Genomic DNA, 14560 nt, shown 5'->3' with positions numbered 1-14560 from the left:
AAAACTGGTTAAGAGACGGTATTCAAATAAAGATCCTATTTCCTTTCTGTCTGAAACCTTGGCACAAACCTCAAGAAAGGTCCCTTGATAAAGATTCAATGAAAGATAAAGTAAAAAAATTTTGTTTTTTAATAGTTTGGGGAATGGAAACTGATCTGTCTTTTGGTTCTCCCCGAAAACGACCTTCCTTTTTTAAACCCATTTTGAAAGAACTTGAAAAAAGAATTCGAAAATTTAAAAACAAGTGTTTTCTAGTTCTAACAGTTTTAAAAGAACGAACAAAATTGTTTATATTTTTAAGGGTCTCAAAAGAAACAAAAAAATGGGTTATCAAAAGTGTTCTATTTATAAATATAAAAAAAATAATAAAAGAACTCTTAAAAATAAATCCAACTCTATTATTTGGATTGAGAGAAGTATATACTAGGAATATTGGGAATGGTATGTGCTTGTACCCTTAGATCTGTAGTATCTTATGCAAATATGAGACTATCTTTAAGTGATCTCTAATTTATATCATTCTTTGTCATATTACTCATGATCATCTATTAATCTACTTCAAGAAATCTAGCATTTGTACTAAGTAAACACCTTTTGATCATCTTGACTATAGAAGTAATAACCTCTAAGATTCTCTTGGATAACCTAGAAAATAATATAACTCTTACCTTGCTTCCAACTTGTCTACCTTTGTTTTTAGCACGTGTTAGACACCTCTATATGTGAATAAATTGTTAACTAAGTTTACGACTTATCCACCTCTATTTGGAAACTGAATCATATTTATCAAAAGAAAGTTCACAACCTTTTCTTAGTTGACAACTAGTACATAAGTATCTTTGGTCAACCAATTAATTTTAAGCATTAATAAATTTCTTATTTTTTAAATTCTGGAGAAACTTTAGATTTCGATGTCCTAATCTAGCATACCATATCTTTGAAAGATGCTCTTTGATATATAACTATAGTAAGTGCTTTAATTTGGCTCTGCTTAAGTGCATACACATTCCCTTGTCTATGCCCTTCGACCAAAATCTGTCGATTGTGATCCTCAATGGCAAACCAATTAAAGTTAAATTTAAAAATGTAAAAATTATCATCAATAAATTGGCTTATAGACGCCAATACATTGTTTAGTTTGAGATTACCTTGGGAGGTTTTAAGCAAAGCTTTGTCCATGTGAGTAATAGGTAAAGCTTGCTCATTTCCAACGAAGACTGAGTCTATGCCAAAAAAGGGTTTTTAAAAAATTTAAGTTACCTCCTTAGTTTTCATGTGAGTTGTTGCAATTGAGTTGCATAGAAGTTTACATCACCTTCATTATTTAAGTTCATGGTTGGTCGAGTGTCATGAGTATTTTCCTCTTCAGTAGTATAATCATCTTTCTAGGAGCATTTAATTGCAGTATGATTTGTTTGTCCACAAATATGCTTGGCAACCTTTCTTATTTGGATTTTTCTTGATTCGCAGTACTTCTCCTTTCTGACTATTGCTATCATTCAATTTTGGTCGAGATGAGAAATTTAAGGATTGATTGTTGTTGTTGTTGTTGGGTCGATTTTCAGTGAAAGAGTTGGAGCCTTTTCCTCTAGTTTGAACTCTTCGTCCATGTTGACATCTTCCTCTTCCTTGTTAACCAAAAAAGTCTCAATTATGATCAAATTGTTGCCTTTCCTCCATAAGATAAATTTATTCATGATTCTGTTGGATATGCTAAACTAGTTAAATGATTTTAAAATGTTTTGATGACATGATGATTTTAAAATTCTTGTATTTTAGTCAAAGTCTTTCTGAGAATGATTTTAAAATTCTTGTATTTTGGTTCAAGTCCTTTTGAGACTTGGACAACATTGTTTACATCTAAAAAAGGCTTTCTTAAAAGCTGCCAATTTGTCGTACACATTCATCAATTTTTGGATGTACTCTCCAAGGGATGGAGACCTCCGGTTAAGCCATACAAGCCATTTTTCAGCCGAGCTTCAATCTTTTTCGTGTTAGGCAATAGTTGTAGCCCCACCAACGACCGTGCCAAGTACATCTTGTGTCATGTCTTTGAGAAGCCAAGATATAAGAAGGATTCGTGGTTTTATTACTAGTAGAATCAACGATATCATCAACTAGTTTTTATGGATCATTAATGTCATACTTTATTTTAAGGCTATATATATATATATATAAATGATGTATTATAAAATATGATATTTCTAATAAATTTACCCAAAGGGAGCTTTTTGAGCACAATATCCAACATTAAAAGCATCGACCAGCGATTCATAAGAGCCACACTGAATCACATGCATCACAAGCAATTCATAAGAAGCTACACATCACACACGTAGTCTTTCCCTTGATTAATTCGGCAACTTCCTCCTGTCTCATTTGCTTTAGTTGTCATGGGAAATCCCTTATCTCCACACGCAGATTCCTTGGTCCAAACAAACAATCGGTGAGGGAGAGGCCACGTTTCATGTGAGAAGAAAACAAATGGAAAGTCACCAACCACTTTGGTAGGCGTACAAGTTACATTAAATAATGAAGCCAATGGACAGAAGAATAAGAGGTCAAAAAGCATAGGCTCCAATCAAGGAAACGTGGAAGTTTTTGAGAGAGACATCTCCAAATCCAGAAAGTATGATTATTAAACACATAAATAGATTATCTAGGTGGATGGTGGTGGTGGTGGTGGTGGTGGTGGTGGTGGTGGTGGTGGTGGAAGATACGTATGGACCATCTCTTATTAATTGTCAAGTTCACTTATAGTTTTTTTCCGATTTGGGTCTTGAGAAATGTGGAGTGATTTGGACCACTGATTCAAGCTTTGAATGGAAAGTTATTCTAAACTATTGTTAAAAAGAAAAAAAATAAAATTAAAGATTAGGAATATTATATATATTTTAAAGATGACTACATAAGCTTGTGCGTATATTGTTTGATTATAATTTATTCACTATTTTTTATATTCTTTCATTTTCTTTTACATAAAATTTATGATTTATGTATAAATATATCAAGCCTTCTTTGGAAAAATTTTATATTTCTTGGTCTAATCCAAGTCAAACCCGAAAAAGTGATATTTGATATTATAAAATTTTTATTAAATATGGAAAAACTTTTTATATAAGCCAAACCCGGAACGTAATATCATATTACTTTCACATTAAGTTTCTCTCTTTCTTTTTTCTTTCAAAGATAGATGCTATTTCGATAAAATTATTCAAAATTACTTAAAGTCAGAAAAGAAATTTCTTAGAAGTCTATCAAAATAAGACTAGGATACTTATTTTTGTGACTTAGCTAGGTCTTAATAATATCATAAATGAGAATTAAGTGCTCCTTTGCATACATTTCCTATTTTTTTATTTTTAAAAATATAAAATAGTAGGAACTTACATATGAAAAATTGTAACTCTTATATAAAAAATATGAACTTATTTTATATCTTTAAAAATTATTTTTAAACTTTAGGTTTAAAATTTGAGATAATAATTTTTTTTAATACTTTGCTTGTTTGGTAGTGTTTTTTAAAATTGTTTTCAAAATAGAGAACAAAAAATAGTTTTTAAAATCTTTTTAAAAACAAGGGTGTTTGGCAAGATGTTTTAAAAAATAGTTTTTTAAAATAAAACACAAAAATAAAAAAATAAAAAGCTTGTTTGGATCAAAGAATTTGTATTGTTTCTAAAAACAATGTCTTACTTTTATATTATAATTTTTTTTATAAATTTAACTTATAATAATATGAAATCAAATTCAAGTTAAGTCTTACATAAAAATAAAAATTAAATTTACAATTATGCATGAGTTAAAGATAAATATTTTTTTTATTATGAAACAAATTTATTATTCTAGTGGAAAAAAATTTAATATTCATTTTTAATACAAGTCAAATAAGTATTTTAATAATTTTTTTTTTCAATTTCTTGTTTGACCATGATTTCTTATGTCTTTTTTTTTTTTTTTTTTTGGAGAAATTGTTTTTGGGTTAAAGAACCAAAAACAACTATTTATTTATTTATTTATATAAAAATAAGGATATTTGACAAGGTATTTTTATAAAAGGATTTTAAAAATAAAAAACAAAAAGACTTGTTTGGATAAATTATTTAATTTAATTTTTTTGATTTTGTAAAAACATTTTAAATTCAATTTATATAATATTAATTAATTAAATTTAATTGAAGTGTTATTGAAACTGAAAATAACTTTCTAATTACAAATAAGTTAAAAAATAAATAGTTTTTAGTGGAACATAAATAATAATATTATAATAAAATCATAAATTATATTTTTAGTAGAAAGTATGCTATTTTATCATATGTTAGAAAAAAAGATATTTTATTATATTAATAAATTTATGGTATTAATGAGTTTATTATTTAAGTTTTAAATTATTTTAAAAAATTAATAGACTTGTTAATAAATCCAACTCATTAAATATTGTTTAATTTGGAGTTAAGCAAAAAAAAAAAAAAAAGCTAAAAATAATGATGAAATAATAAAGTGTGTGTGTGTCTTTTTTTTTTTTTTTTATTGTTTTTAAAAATTGGTGAAAATAATTTTTACTTATTTTTTAAAAGTTATTTTTTATTTCACTTTGTTTTTAAAAAACCGGAACTATAGAACAATTACCAAACAATGTTATGAATTTTTAAAAACTCCGCTAAACAAGCTCCTAATTTTTTTGTTAAATAATTTTTAAAAATCATTATCTTTTTAAAGTAAGTTTAAAATAGTTCTTGCATTATACATTAAAGTTATCATGAGCCCGTTTGGTAATATTTTCTTAAACTTGTTTTTAAAATAATTTTTAAAAACAAGTTTTAAAAAACATGGCCTAACGGGTCCATGTTTTTCTTTTGTTTTTAAAAATTGTTACCAAAAAATAACAACCAAACAATATTAAAAATTTATAAAAACAATTTTGTGCTTTTAAAAACAAAAATCTATTTTTAATCACACAATCAAATAGGCTCTATAATTTTCTGCTTTTTTTTCCCCCAAAGGGAAAGTGTATCTAAATGTCACCTAAGATTTTTAATATAATTATAAGCATATGCATATGCTATATTAAGTACCATATAGCATATTAAGTTAAACCAAGGAGACTTTGTTAATAGAATAATGGAGTCAATTAGCAGTGACTCTATTTTGTATGATTGAGGTGATTCTTGAAATTTTTAGGCGTTGGGCCTATGGGGTATGGAAGGATAGCGGGCAATATATTATTATTATTATTATTATTATTAGTGGATGAGCCACTTGTATGGTGTATGTTGTATTATTATTATTATTATTATTATTATTATTATTAGTGGATGAGCCACTTGTGTGGTGTATGTTGTTAAAAGTAAAACAACAAAAAGACAAAGTGTGGTTTGGGATCTTAACTTTATATAAAAGATTTATATCTTTTAGCCTTCCCATAAAAGATTACATGGGAGTTATGCTCATTAATTACAACCATTATGTACAAATTAATGGATAATGGTGAGTTACCAACTTCAATGCATTCATATAATTGCATAGGTTATATTTTTTCATTTTCCTTTATTACTCATAAGCATTATAAACAAATTAAATTTCATAATGATGAAGTTACAAAAGTTGTAATGCCCTATTCATATAAATGAAAATTTTCTAACTCCTTATTTATAATTTTTGTCTTCCATACATAAGACTCTTGGATGTCTAATCAATTGATTCACATACATATTAATTGATATTTTTAAATAATATTTACATAAATATAATTATATATGGCCACATATTATAGGAAAAAAGCTAATACCTCATGCTATTTGCTCTCCTATTTGGTTCTTCTATATACTACCAAACTTTCATTGAGTTTCTAATTATCTAATAGATTCAATACTATGCGTAAGATGGGTATAAAGGAAGAGCAAAGAATATTTAAATAGAGACAACGTACGTCTACTAGTTGGCATGGAAAGGAGAAACATATACGAATCTCAATATATATACTAGTACAAAATTTCAAGTCATCTTTGGTTATGGATTCCATGATGCATGAATATCAGCTATCAAATAACATTAGGCCAGTTGAAAAGGCTTGCATTAGATTATAATTGTCAAGTGGTCATTTTTTATAATACTAGCTATGTGGTTTTTTTACCTCTCTTAGGAGGATTTTTCCATATTATATTTGGTGTCATTTTGGTTAGATGTTTTTGGATTATTATCACTTTTTTTTTTTGTTAAATTGTTATTATTGTTGAGAGGTTATCATATTTGTGAATGAATCTTTTAACCCATTTAAGTGAATGCTCTATAATTCTATTTAACTTCTCAACAATTAGTGTTAGAGACTAGTTGTGGGAATACCCATTCTTAAAAGGAATGGAAATAGAAGGGAACTTAACCTCCATGGTAAGACTTAACAATTCGAATTAAGCATGTGGAAGTCCATGGTAGAAGATTTTCTCACCATTAAAAATTTGTTAGATACTCTTAAAGGTAAAGAAGCCAAACCCAAGGATATTTCCAACTTGAAGTGGAAGAAGACGAACAAAAACGCAATTACCTACATTATGCATTGGATGGATATATCCTCAAGCCATCATGTGGCAAATGAAATAAATACATATGATCTCTTAAAGAAATTGGAGTCAGCGTTTGAATTTTCTTGTTAAAAAAGTTAATAAACATGAAGTTAAAGGAAGAAACTCAAATGACAGAGCACTTGAATGTTATTTAGAGTATGGAAAATAAATTGGATGCTATGAAAATGATTATGAATGATGAGATGCAAACCTCCTTATTGCTCTGTTCACTGTCAGACTATTGGGAACTTTTGTTGTTACAATTAATAAAATTGTTTTGAATGATGCATTGTCTATAGAGTTTATGAAGGGAAATTTGTATAGTAAAGAGACAAGAAGGAAGGCTTAGGACAAAGAAAATGTGTAGATCACATAAAAAAAAGTAGATGAAGAAGCATGAATAGAGGAAATGTCCCAATCCAAAGATAAAATCAAAAATTTCTATTGTGGAAAATGACATATGAAAATAAATTGTCGTATTTGGAAAATGGAACAAAAGAGGCAAAATTAGATAGTGATGGAGTTTTAGTGCTCTCAAACAAGTGTTTGCATGTAGATGTGTAAGTAGTTAAGTGGATTTTAGACACTACAACCTACTACCATGCTTTTTCTTACTTAGAGTTGTTTTTTGACTATAGAGTTGGAGACTTTGGCACGGTCAAGATGGAGAACTCTAGTCACTCCAAGATTGTAGGGATGGTTGATGTTTGCTTTGAAGCTAATGTGGGTTGTAAGTTGACATTGAAATATGAAGGCATGTTCCAAATTTGTGCCTTAATTTGATGTTAGGTTTTGTCTTAGACAAGCAAGATTATGAAAATCATTGTACCAAAGGCAAATGAAAACTTATTAAGGGCTCATTAGTTATTGCAAAATAGGAAACATGTTGCACTATGTACAAGAGACCTAAGCGAATGTTTGGAATGATGAGTTTTATGCAATAGAGGTACTTCTTTGGAGTTGTGGCATAAAAGGTTGGGGTGTACTAGTGAGAAAAGATTGCAAGTTTTAGCAAGAAAGTCTTTAATTCCCTTGGCCATAAAAACATCCTTATCTTCTTGTGATCATTGTTTGGTTACAAAACAACATAGGGTTTGTAGAGCTGAATTTCTCAAATGTGTCCCCACTCATTGGCAAGACTTGTTTTTAAAGGTGAAAAACTATATTTTATTAAAATTTAAAGTCACCACTCATATTTAATTTTTTTAAAAGGGAAAATAAAATAAGAAACTAAACCCCTAAAAAAATGACTCCTTGAGTATTGGAAAAACATGTATTGGAAATATCCGAATCTAGGTCCGGGGATCAGGTTATCTATTGGGAAGGTACCTTAAAAAGGTAGTACCCTTCTAAGCCCAAAAAAAGTCTCTACTGACTATATTAAAGAAAGTATGACAATTAACTAATTGATTGAGGATACTAAAGAAGGCTAAGGTATTTTACCTAAATTCTAATAATATATTCAACATGCTAAACAATCAATTCAATTCACAATCATAAAGGAAGAGTAAGATGTGTGCCTAGACCACAACTTAAAGTGCGATTATAAGATATCAAAGTTAGTTCAAACAGCAAGATATATAACATGCATCTCATCAAAGAAAATCAAACAAACGTCAAGGCAATAAGAGACAATATCAAACGTGGATATAGTTCACACAAAACATTTCTTATATAACTAAAAAAAGTTGAAAAGTGGAGAGCGTACCTGAATAGCATATCTTAAACACAATACACTTTCATTACAAATAGAGAAGTTAAGAAAAAAGATGATGACAAACAATTAGGAGGGCAAAACCTAACATGCATAGTATTTACATGGCATGAACTTACAAAGACATTAGCTATGGAAAGTATGTAACCAACTAAATAACTCAACTTTGGGAAAAACTTTTTGATGCAAATAACATTTTAGAATCAATTTCAAGAAGTGAGTAATATCATACAATTTTGAAAAAAAAAATTTATACACTAAAAAAATAATCAAAACGAATTTTAAAACTAAAGGATCATTAGTTAAGTTGAAATTGACATAAAAGATGAGTTTTAAAAATATTTCATGTAAATTCCATCAAATCCCCATTAATATTCATAAGTTCAACCCGTACATCCTCAACCTCAAGTGGAAAGATTCACTAAGGCCAAGGACATTCCCATTAGTTTGGGGGCATAAGTCCAAACCTATGCAATTAAAAGCAAAGTTTTTGGAAAACGAAAAAGAGAATGCAATTTGGATTGAATGAGTTGCATGTTTTTAAAAGAAAGTGAGATCCTTGCTATAAACGTAGAACAATTTTTCTCTTAAAATCTTTAGATGATTTAAATCATTTTAAAAATAATTTAATTTTTTTTCCTTTTTTTTAAATGATTTTAGAAGTAAAAAAGGAACCAAGTGAATTAAGAAATTCGGAACAAAAGACACTTTGGGATTTTTTATTCCTAACTTAAAAGGATTTGAAAACAAGAGAAAAGCTAACTTGGATTCCCTTTTCTAGCCACTTTTCATTTGTGATCAAGGAGCCTTAGCCCTGATGGAGAAAATTCATTTTTTTTAGTAAAAGAAAATTTGACTCATCTCAAAATCAAATCAAAAAGCTTTTTATAAAGAATAACAAGCTCTGTAAGGTAAATAATCAAACATCATGAATTTTTAACTAAGCTAGAAGTCAAAGAGCTTTTTTTTTTTTTTTTTTTTTTTTAAATCTCCGTGAATTTTTTTACTAAATTGGCATTCAAAGAACTTTAAAAAAATAATTTAACATGGATTTTAAACTAAAATAGCATATAAAGAACTTAAAAAATAATAATAACATAACACGAATCTTTTTTAACTAAACTAGCATTCAAGGAACTTTAAAAAGTAATATAACATGAATTTTTAACTAAACTAGCATTCAAAGAACTTTAAAAAATAATATGACATGAAATTTTAATTGAACTAGCATACAAAGAGATTTAAAAAATAACTTAAACATAAATTTTTAACTGAACTAGCATTCAAGGAACTTTAAAAAATAACTTAACATGAAATTTTTATTTAAACTAGCATTTGAGGAACTTTAAAAAAAACTTAACTAAACTAGCATACAAAGAACTTTTAAAAAATAACTTAATATGAATTTTAACTAAACTAGCATTCAAAGAACTAGATCAAAACATGATTTTAACTTTTCAAACAAAAACAAAATTTAACCTCTAACTAACACTATAGATCGATTAATATTAAACTAAACTAGATTCCAAACTTTCAAAAACTATTTAATCTAATGTATAAAAATGAAACTTAAACTTTCTCAATTTAAAGTGATGGATCAAAACTAACAAAACAAAAATTTAAAGCTTTTCGAATTGATCTAGCGAATCAAATTAAAACAAAGCAATATCCAAACCTTCAAGCATGAAAACTTTCATAGGATAACAATCAAATAATAACAACAAGATTTAAAACCTAGGAACTATCAAACTTCCAAAGGTAAAAACTTTTAAAACAGTAACATGAATGGAAACAAAAAGATCTAAAACCTACAAAATTGCCAAACTTCCAAAGATGAAAACTTTCATTGAATAACATGAATAAAAAAACACAAAGTAGTCTAGATATTAAGAATCACCACACTTTCAAAACAATCTCCCTTATCTCTAATCTTAATTTCAAAGTTCCAATAAATAAAACAAAGTCAGTCGAATGAAGTCGATTTCAAAACTCACCTTTCAACGATGCCGTTCTAATCCAAAGAGGGACCTTGACTATCCCCAAAAAATAAAAAATTTGATCGTGCTTTCTTTCCCTCTCCACAACGCAGCCTCTTCTTTTTTCTTGCCACACCGAATCCTTTTTCAAAGACACACGGTTTGAACCTCTTCCCAACACGGTTGAATTTTTTCAGAAACACGACCTCCATATCTCTCAAAACCCACAGACTGAAAAATCTGTCCAAACCCCGGACTGAATATCTCCCCAAAAAACCATAGACTCCTTTTCTTCCCACGTACTGAATAATCTCTCCAACAACCACAGACTCCTTTCTCTCTTCACGCGCTGAGAAAATTCACCACACGCTGAATGTCTTCTTCCATAAGCGTCCTTGATCCTTCATTTTTTTTATTTTTTTTTATTTTTTTATTTTTAAAAGGTCTCCCTTTCTTTTCTCAACTGTGTAGACTTTTCCCGGCAATCTCAAAATTTCCTTCCTTCCAAATATCAAATTTGAAGTCGTGTAAACTTTCCATGCTTTCCAAAGAATCCAAAATTTCCTATTCCTTTTCTTTATTAGTCTTCCCTTTTGGTAAGTTTCCTACAAAAACATAAAATTATTAGATTTAATAAATGAATAAAAAGGTATTTTAGAAAATTATAAAATAAAAATCAATTAGAAAAAGAAAATAAATAAAGTAAAATAAAAAGAAAAAGAAAAAGAAAGAAAGAAAACCAAGTGTCATGCAAGCCATGCAAGAATGCCATGCAACCATGCAAACTACACAAAAATGCAATCCATACCAGCCATGCAACCATTCAAAAATTACCGGAAATGCGACTTAAGTGGGCTAGGGTGTGCCTAGATGCACCAAGGTGTGCCTTGATGGGTCAGGGTGTGCCTAAGTAGGCCAGGATGTACTTAAGTGGGCTAGGTGTGCTTAAATGAGCCAAGGTGTGCCTAAATGGGCATAAGTGACCTAAATGGGCCAAGGTGTCCTAAATGGGTTAGGGTATGTCTAAATGGGCTTGGGTGTCTAATGGGCCAAAGTGATCCTGAATGGGCTAGACATGTTTAAATGGGTTAGGGCGAGTCTAAACGGGTCTGAGTGATCTTAAATAGACTAGATGTGTCTAGATGGGGCAAGGTATGCATAAATGGGTTAGGGCATGTCAAAATGGGTTAAATGTGTCTACATGGGTCAAAGTGATCCTAAAAAGAATGCCTAAGTGACATAGGGTGATAAAAAAAGTGTCTAAGTGACCTAAGGTATGTTTGAGTATACCTAGGTGCCCTATGATGTTAGTCAATGTCCCTAAGTGTCCCATAGATAGGTTGTCCTAGAAAAAAGAAAATAGAAAATCCTAGACCTAAGTTGAGGTTGTCAATGGTCACAGTGAGGGGCTAGATAAATCCCTCAACCAAAGTCTCTAAGGTGACTAAAAAAATAAGTTGTGTGAAACCAAGGTTTGGTTAATCTCGGTTTTGATGATAACAAAATAAGGTTTGAAACTAATGATTATATTTCAAGTGTGATTAGGTAAGAAGATTTTCAAAGTGGCAATCATAAAGACAAAATCAAGCCAAAGAGAAATCAATAAAAAAAAGAAGATATCAAAGAGAAGTGTTTTTCAAGACCTAAGCTTCATAGGACCTCTTTGTAAGGTTGTTGGTGCACTAAGTTTTTTATGCATTACATTCTTTATTTATGCACCCAAATCATCCAAGAGTTACTTTGTTTTAAATCTTTTAAAATCGGATGATTTTATCTTTTCAACTAAAACCTTGTGTCAAATACTTTTCATGTTTAAATGGTTTTAAGTTGAAAATGATGGTTGTTGAGCCAAAAATGACTCAACCAGTTGAACCGGATGAGGAACCGGTCAACCTATTAAGCTAAGCTCAACTGGTTGAAGGGTGCAAAAATCTTCTTTCTTTTCCAGAGCGCTTGTTCAACCGATGAAGGTTGAACCTCAATCGATCGATGTTCGTTCAAAGGGTGTTTGAGGTCCAACGGTCACTTGCCAAGTAGTAAATGCTAACGGCTAATCAACTAGTCGACTCCTACCTCGATCGGTCGAACCCTCAACAACTAGTTTGGTCGTTTTCGTCTATAAAAAGACTTCAATCTTCATTGTTTCATGAGATTAACCTTTCTAAACCTTTCTTGAATATATTTGAGCCTTGGGAGAGTGTTTTTTAGTGCACAATTATTCTAAAACTTGCATATCTTTAGTGTATCATTCAATCCTAGTTTTCTTGTATCATTTGAGCCTAAATTTTTATACTAGGATTTTGTGAGAATATTTCTTATCCTCATTTGTAAATCTTTGAGAAGAAAAGTATAAGTGTGAGGTATCACTTAGGGATTCTCAAGTGTGAGGTATCACTTAGGGATTCTCAAGTGTGGGGTATCACTTGAGGGGTTGTTCAAGAGTGGGATATCTCTTGAGGATTGTAAAGAGTGATTGGAGCGAAAAGTCCAAGAGAGTGGATTGGAACCATAATCGAATTGTATTGCTTGAAGGTTTGGTTTGGAAGCCTTGAAATAGTGGAACCTTAAGCTTGGGATTGAAGTTAGAGGAGATTGGATATAGGTCGGATTGCGTCGAACCACTATAAAAATCTTGTGTTTGCATTCTCTCTTCCCTACTCTTTTACTTTATATATAATTGTCTTTATATTGTTTTATTATATATTTGCATATAATTGTCTATTGCATTCATATAATTTAAATTTGTAAAAAGAGACCATCACTCTATTCACCCCCCCTCTAGAGTGATTACCTTAGGTTGGATTAGCCTAATTTTTCTAATAAGTTACATGAGTAGAAATGGACCACCAGAGAATTGTTGTGGAGTACTAAAAGAGCACTTAATAAGATATGTGCCATGGGACAAAATGGAGGCTTTATATATAGGGTTTCCTTTAGTAGTTGACCTAAGAAAAAATTAAAGAAGTTGAAGTTGATATACTTTGATATTTGTAGCCCCATAGATGTGGAAACTCATGGAAGAAACAAATACTTTGTCATCTTTATTGATGATGTTACCAAGAAGGTATGGATTTATTTGCTTAAGTTAAATGATCAAATCTTTTAGTACTTTCTACAATTTCATGCCATGGTTGAGAGAGAGATTAGAAAGAAATTGAAGTGTCCTAGGCCTAATAATGGAGGTGAGTATGCCTCAAGGGAGTTTAAAACTTACTACACTATGTATGGTATAAGGCATGAGAAAACAATCTCTACCACTCTACAATATAATGGTATGGCTGAAATGATGAATCACTCCATCATTAAGAGTGTTAAGTGTATGCTGAAGACTACAAAGTTGTCTAAGGTATTTTAGGGTGAAGTTGCTCAGACTGTTTGCTACTTGATAAATAGATCCCCATTAGGTCCATTGAACATTAAGGTTCTAGAGAAGGTGTGGATAGAAATAGATGTTTCCTATTTTGATTTGAGGGTCTTTGGGTGTGAAACTTTTGTGCATATTCCCAAAGAATAGAGATTCAAACTTAATGATAAGGCAATCCCACGAGTCGTTGTTGGGTATGATGATGAAGAGTTTGGATTAATGTTGTGGGATCCAACAATGAAGAAATTAGTGAAAAGTAGACATGTGATATTCTAAGAGGATAAAATCTTAGGAGATTTTGGCAAAGTTAAGCAATCTAGAGGTATAAGTGATAACTTCATTAAGTTAGCACCTATTCGTTGATCATTAGAGCAACCTAGAAATGAAGAGAAGGAAATTGATGGGTTAGCAAGAGATGATGATACAAGTGACATACCTACATAGGAGCTAATTGAGCATAAGGAGAAATGGGAACAATCACCTCATCAAGAGGATTTGGTATCCCAGGCTAGGAGGTCTACTAGAGAGCATCGTCTTTCTACTAAATATCCCTCTTCTAAGTACATGTTAGTTATTAATGAAGGAAAGCTACAAAGTTTTTAGGAAGCTAAGTCTCATAAGGACAGTAGCAACTAGTTGAGAGCTATGCAACATGAGATGAATTCCTTGGAAAAAAAAAAAACAAAATCTATGATTTTGTACAACTTCCTAAAGAAAGAAACACTTTAAAAAACAAATGGGTGTTCATGTATTTGAGGGATATAGTTCAAGAAAATAGAGCTAAGTTGAAGAAGATTCATACAAACAATAATGCCTTAAACATGTTGACAAAGGTTGTTCTGAAGCAAAAGCTTCAATTGTGCATTGGCATTGTGGGTTTGAACACCATGTTATGGAGTTATAGATTGATGTTCCTCTCTCATGTGTTGAAAATGGAGATTGTTGG

The 14560-nt window shown here is 30.2% G+C and overlaps 1 protein-coding gene across 1 annotated transcript in view; it reads left to right on the top strand.

Annotated features, from left to right (window-relative positions):
- LOC100855294 (protein TIC 214) overlaps positions 1-461 on the top strand; it is a 3508-nt gene extending 3047 nt beyond the window's left edge. The window contains 1 exon segment of the mRNA XM_059739608.1: positions 1-461. This exon segment is cut by the window's left edge and continues 3047 nt beyond it. Coding sequence (XP_059595591.1) covers positions 1-461 — 461 coding nt within the window.
- The last annotated feature ends 14099 nt before the right edge of the window (positions 462-14560 follow it).

This window comes from Vitis vinifera, chromosome 9, assembly GCF_030704535.1.
Source record: "Vitis vinifera cultivar Pinot Noir 40024 chromosome 9, ASM3070453v1".
NCBI classification, from domain to species: domain Eukaryota; kingdom Viridiplantae; phylum Streptophyta; class Magnoliopsida; order Vitales; family Vitaceae; genus Vitis; species Vitis vinifera.
The sequence above is the reverse complement of the archived record's forward strand: the minus strand, read 5'-3'. Positions and strand labels throughout refer to the sequence as shown.